The 6,425-nt window shown below is 41.2% G+C and overlaps 1 protein-coding gene across 2 annotated transcripts; it reads left to right on the top strand.

The window, feature by feature from the left end:
• The first annotated feature begins 594 nt into the window (after window positions 1-594).
• On the top strand, window positions 595-6,425 carry LOC140554206 (uncharacterized). Of its 2 annotated transcripts, none has more exons than XM_072677064.1 (4): window positions 595-1,404; window positions 2,403-2,539; window positions 2,805-2,904; window positions 3,161-6,425. In XM_072677064.1, the coding sequence occupies exons 1-4, from the start codon at window positions 1,125-1,127 to the stop codon at window positions 4,282-4,284; spliced, it is 1,641 nt and encodes a 546-aa protein (XP_072533165.1). In that variant the 5' UTR covers window positions 595-1,124; the 3' UTR covers window positions 4,285-6,425. The 2 variants fall into 2 exon arrangements, with proteins under 2 accessions (XP_072533165.1, XP_072533164.1); XM_072677063.1 differs by having other exon boundaries at window positions 3,158-6,425.

The following is a 6,425-nucleotide window of genomic DNA, read 5'->3' as shown; positions in this document are numbered from 1 at the left end:
ATGAGCCTTTTAGTGTAACAGATATCTGTAGGCCTTTTCACAACAGATAATAATTAGACGAATAATCAGACAGATAATCAGACGAAAAATCAGACAAAAAATCAGACGGATAATCAGACGAAAAATCAGACGAAAAATCAGACGAATAATCAGACGAATGCCGTTGGTTAGTTTTTATTTTTATAGTTGAGGTTGCCACATAAAGCACTATCATACAGTAAATCTACCCATAACATCCCTTTCTCACCTAATATCCTAATCAGATGCTGTTTAGCTATTGTCTATTACCTTTGCTACCCCCAATCCCCCCCTTCACTCCCAATCCCCCCCTTCACCCCTTTGTCTCACAAAATCTTCACCCTTGAGTAAAGCATGTGTGACAATGGTACCTCTGAGCTGTGTGTGACCCATATCAGTAAACATTAGGGTTTATTGTTTATGCTTTTTGATCAGTAAATTGGTCTTTTTTTGTAACTGATGAGGTTCATTAGTAAGGAACACATTTACGGCCTTTGTGGCCTAAAGGTCACTGGACCGTGTGAACACGCCCGGCCGTCTCCGCTTCGGTGTAACATTATTTTAGTTCCCCATCACAAAGAGGAGCACAGCCTGGATTAGGACGAACTTTCACTCTTCTCTCCACACTGCCGCAGACGTTTCGTACTCTAGCTAAGTTATCTGCTTTATTAAGTATAGGTGTTCATTATTTCTGGGTTTTAAAGGTTATATTTTGGGAGAAACCCGGGAATAATGAAGTATTGTGGACGTTAGCTTCGCTGGTTAGCTACCTGGCTAGCTACCGAGTGCCTGCCTGTTATTTGAGTTGAGCTAGCTAAGACAACGCAGCCTAACGCAGATTAGCCTTACCACGTTCAGACAAAGGGTTCACGGCTTTACCAACAACTGAAAGCCACAATAATACATTTATTTATATTTTAAGAACCATAGCCAGCTAACCGTGCGCTCATGCTATCTAGCGGTTGACGGACACAAAAGTGGTCCCACGCTCAGGGGGGCTCTAGATCATAGCTATCAGCTAGCTGCTGCTGCTTCCTCTGCTCCTCTGCTTCCTCTGCTTCACCTGCTCCTCTGCTTCTTCTGCTTCACCCCATTCAACGCTCAAAATGTCTGAAATCATCCCCACGTTTCAGACCCAGCTCTCCGGCGTCATGGAGACTGTTTTTAAAGCTGCTATTTTTGAGATCACCAGGCTGGTGGAGGACAGTTTTCTGGAGGAAGTGTCTCGAAGCAGAGAGCAGATTGAATCTCTGAAGAAGAGACTTCAGTGGTCCGAGACGAAGCGCAAAGACCAACAAGAGGGGAGAAGGCTCAGGTGTGCAGACTGTGGCAATGCCAGGCTGTCTGACGAGGGAAAGAGCAAGACAGCCTCACACACCCAAACAGGTGAGTTGTAAACGTTGAGATGATCAGATCTAGACAGATGGGGTTCTTTAGTGTCTTAAACATATATATACACAAAGGATCAGACTATCCCTGCTGAGAAATCCAGCTCAAGATCAGATCAGCCTGCTGGTAGCTGGTTTCAGATGGTCTAAGTTGGTCCTTGGGAGGTTGTAAAGCTGGTTTAAGGTGGAGAGCTGGTTAAGCTGACCGGCATAGAGTTTTTATTTGAGTTTGATGGATGACTAGCTTGTCTATCTGCATGGCTAAGTTTGGTCAAGCTTGTCATACTGGTGGATCAGTGTGGTCAGACTGGTCATGCTCTTCGATTAGATTTATTGCCGGCTCTATAATACTCGTTGACTACAGTGGATGGGTTGGTCATGCTGGTAGACCAGTTAAACTGTGAAACGCTAACGAAGTATAAGCTGGCAGACTGTTTATTTTCTCAGCAGGGTAAGATTAGAGAACAAAATAAAATATTACGAAATGTACAGAAAATCCCAGAATCCCCTTTTTGTTTGTCACTTTTGACTGAAATTAAATCTTCCATCTGTCTTTCACGTTGTGCCAAAATTTCATGAATAATGGACCAATAGAAATGCTCCAAAATTACTATAATTACTTAAGTATTTTAACATTGGTTTCCTATGAACGTTAAGAGAGTTTCTTTTCCTGTTAAGTTGCCATTTTCTCAAAGTGTAATACACATAGATTGACTTTGACATACAGGGATATACTGGGATCCATTTAGAGCTGCATGTTATAGGAAACAACTGACATTGCAGTGGTGTGTTTTTGTACGATACATATTGTGATATTAAAAAATACAGGAATTCAATGATCCAACATGTTGCAGTGTTAATGTTGCACTTCATCATGTACACAATGTGCGAGTAAAAGAAATGAAACTGGGCAGATATTGTGCATCCCTAGATCCGTTCAAGCTTATGCAGCTGTGCATTTCTTTTGATATCTGATTTATTTTGATCATCCAATAGGTGTGGAAAATGCTCAACATCTTAAAAAGGAGAGAGAAGTGGAGGAGAATTGGAAGAGCTGTGGAGTTGAGAAGAAGGATGAACTTTCTGGAATTGTGGAATCTGAGGGTGTATCCAATCAAATGAAACCTCCAGAGGTGGGCAGTGCATGTAATTATCTGTTCAGACCAAACATAAACGAGCTGCTGGCTTTTGACAGAAATTCACAGCAGTTCATTTCTGTGTTTCGTAGTTGTAGTTTGCTGCTGGTACTCAGATTTAGGTGTGAAAAGCAGATTAGTTATAAATCTTGATGTCTATCCAGTGTTGTAGAGAATGTCTATGAAGTGTCAACACATTTTGTTGTGCAGTTTTTTTTAAGCAGTGTTATGTGGTGGTTGTGGTTGTATGTGCTATTTGCAGAATGCAGCTCAAGAGGAAGGAAAGCTGGACTGCATGCTTAAAGCAGAAGCTGTTCATGCTGGCACTGAGCCACAGGATGGGTGGAGACTGACCTCTGAAGGTATGAGTTAATGAATGTCTGAAAGTTCAGAACTGTTATTTGTTTAATGCACATGCAGTTGTAAGTAGAGCATTTGGATCTAAAACTTCAGCTAAATATGACTTATCTTTGTGGCAGTGTGTTACTTTTCTAAGCAGTTCAGCTTTATAACACATTTCACAACTGAAAGTGAATCATTTTAAATCAGCATTATTTACAAACTATGCTGCTTTCTTTACACACATTCTTTATTTCTTGTGTGTTTTTTCAACAGCAGAAGGTTCTGACAACTCCGCTCATAGTAAGACCTACAGTGAGCAGGAGTTGCAGCAGATTCAGGATGACTGGAGCTCAGGCTTAGATCAAGCCACTAACCCTGTCCCTGAACCAGATAATATCCAGGCTCTGCAATATAGAACTCGCTACAACATGGAGGACTTGGGAAACTATGGAAATCAAGAGCTGGATATAGGAGAACTGAACGGACTAACAGAGTCCACACAGAGAAGTGGCGAGGTTTTGGGATTCGGGGCACTGTCCGGTTCTTTGCCAACTGATCTGGGTACATCTGCAGAAAGTGGAAGACGCGTTAGAAATAAGAGAGGAAACAAAGGGTCGTCCTCTTTACATAACACACCGGACGCAGGTGATCTGAACTGTTTGCTTATTAATGAAGAGGGATATTTGCAGGACATAAGTGCTCTTCCTCAGGTTCCAGGTGGACTTATTGGAGACTCAGGACATCGGGCACATTCCTTGTTCAGCAGAGATGCAGTTAGTGACAGTAGTAATTGCTTTTACAGCGGAGATGCGTTTAGCCACCCAGTAGACCTGAACCACGGTGAATCTATGGAAATGGCTGTAGAGAGAGACAAAACACCTCACACTTGTTCTCAGTGTATGATCAGTTTTCCAGACCAGGTGTCTTTAAAGACCCACATGCTCACTCACAGAGCCAACACGTCACCTGGCTATGTCTGCAACCAGTGTGGGAAGAAGTTCACCCAAGCCTGCAACCTGAAAGTCCACCAACGCATCCACCAGAGGGACGGACTGCACCTGTGCAGTCACTGCGGGAAAGGCTACTCGTCTTTCAGCGACCTGCGGAGGCACCGGTGCAGCCAGGCCGGAGACAAGCCCTACAGCTGCGCGCTCTGCGGGAACAAGTTCAGCCGCCTGTGGAACCTCAAGTTGCACCGCCGCATTCACACACAGGAGAAACCGCACCAGTGCAGCATGTGCGACAAAAGCTTCACCCGGGCCGACATCTTAAAAGTCCACCAGCGGACGCACACCGGAGAGAGGCCGTACTGCTGCAGGGTGTGTGGACTCAGCTTTAAACGCCTCGACCATCTCAGATCACACCAGCGCAAACATGGATCTGACCTGAACAATCACTAGAACCACAGTTGTCAATACACTACTAGACCACTGAAGCCATGCTGTCATTTTGCAGCCGGTGCCATGTTAGGCCTATATTCGGCACTCCGAGAGCAAGTTTCATTGAAAATGAACTCTATATGTTATGTTCTGTGTGCATTTTTGTCTCCTGTACTTAACTGGATCCTCTGGATGCTGAGATCATTTGAGTGTCGTAATACTAATATCGCTACATGCAAGCTAATGCTGCTGAGCATCAGTTAGAAAGGCGGTCATATCACGTTAGTTTGTCATCCTTCTTTAAGAATGACCACAAAAGAGGTGAAAACCACTTTCAGTCAGGTCATGTTGAAAAGTGTAGCCTAAGCAAGCTAAGAAGGGAAAGCTCTGGCGTGTTTCAGCATCATAGCCCACGTTACCATCCAGGTGAAACCAGACCTTGTGCTGTTAAACAAGCTGGTTGAGCAGCTTAGCTCTTGACCAGCACAACATATGGCTTCATTTGAGTTGGTTTAGCTGGTCTATCAGTGTGACCAAGCTGGTAACAACCAGTGCTATAAACAACTTCTTCTCAAGCTAAACTTGCTAATACAATCCAACTACCAGACTGGCAAAGCTTGCTGCAGTCTAATGATGTCAATTCAGTGCACAGTAGCATTAGCTTACATGTAGCAATGTGCATATTTTGACTTAATTCAGAGGATTCAGTAAAGTAAATGAGAAAAATGTAGACAGAACAAGAAGTGTAGGGGTTCAACATATTTATTTACTACAGGATGTGATGGAGGTGATATTTATTTTAAATTCCCTTCATTCTTGCCTTTGTAAATCTAGCTTAAACTTGGATTGCCAAATATGTCATAGTAGCATGCCGCTAACTACAAAATAAAGCACAGCCTTAGTGCTCTATTCAACACAAATACACTGAATTATCAGTATATACTATACACCCAGGGCTTCATTTGAAGGGAGATCAAATTAGAAGAAATCTCTCCAGTTGATCAAACTCAACAAAAGTCATCTGCCTTTATAACCATGTTCTTTCCCATAAAACCCTCTTCTACCCCTTTTGGAATAAAGAGAAAATCATTTTTTTCTTAATTTAATTGTTCATTCATGTTCAGAATGGTTTGGTGTGAAATGCACCATGCTAGACAGTAGATATAGAAACCAGACATCTAAAGCCGAATGCCTGAGACACTGTTTTGTGGTTGGTTTAGGATCTGGCCTTAAATGTATTTTTGTTAAATGTATTAAAATGTGTTAATGGAGGAGAGGTATGAGCAGGGTGTTATAAGCCAAAAATACACCCCAGATAAAACTTATATTTTAAGATTTACCACTATTTTACCATTATTAATATTACATATAAAAACTCAGAAGGCATGTGTAAAATTAGTGGTGATACTGGATAGTAAAGATGGATAGAGTACATTTTTAGACCCCTGGTTCCTATCACTATCATTTTAAATACAGTAATTTTACATCAGACCACCTGAATACATTTGTCATCTCAACTATTTATGCAGGAATTCTGAAATGTAAGTGACTTAAAAATGCAGAAAAATTCATAATTTCCATTTAAAGTCACTGTAAGATCAGTGGATAACTCACATGGGTGAAAAAGGACCATAGTATTAAAAAACGGCTGCTGTTACAAAATCTATTTACAGAGAGCTTATAATTTGTTCCCATAGACTAAGGATATTATTAAGGATATATTCAGCCCAAAAAAGGCTGCATATGAACACAATTACAATATTATTATATTAGTGATCAACTATTGTATTCTGCTTTGATTTGCCACCTTTACACACCAAGACTCGCCATTTCCAATTTTCTTAACTTCATATAGTCGCGTTTACCAGTAAAAACCTTCATTTCTTAGTTTTGCTCATTTTGCTCATGTTGTTTCAGGTTACTTTGCATCCTGGTTTCAGAAAGTGTGTAGTCGGGTATTTTCTGTTCTTTGCTGCAGTGCCTCTGTAACTGCTTTGTTTTGCTAAATGAGATTATCTTATTTAATAGTGTGTGAGTTCATTTCACCCTAGTCAGTCCTGTCTTAAGTGTGTGTTTTATATGTAAAAGATTTTCTTTTATTTGAAATGTGATGAAATTGTGGATGAAAACTGATGCTTTTACTGGATGCCAATAAAAAAAAG

This window comes from Salminus brasiliensis, chromosome 4, assembly GCF_030463535.1.
Source record: "Salminus brasiliensis chromosome 4, fSalBra1.hap2, whole genome shotgun sequence".
Classification (NCBI taxonomy): Eukaryota; Metazoa; Chordata; class Actinopteri; order Characiformes; family Bryconidae; genus Salminus; species Salminus brasiliensis.
Note: the sequence above shows the minus strand (reverse complement) of the source record. Positions and strands in the feature narration are given on the sequence as shown.

Excerpts from the sequence above, each read along its gene's own strand:
- LOC140554206 (XM_072677063.1), top strand. The coding sequence starts at position 1,125 with ATGTCTGAAATCATCCCCACGTTTCAGACCCAGCTCTCCGGCGTCATG. Across the intron at positions 2,540-2,804 it reads ATCAAATGAAACCTCCAGAG|AATGCAGCTCAAGAGGAAGG; the intron begins GTGGGCAGTGCA and ends TGCTATTTGCAG. Across the intron at positions 2,905-3,157 it reads GTGGAGACTGACCTCTGAAG|CAGAAGGTTCTGACAACTCC; the intron begins GTATGAGTTAAT and ends TTTTTTCAACAG.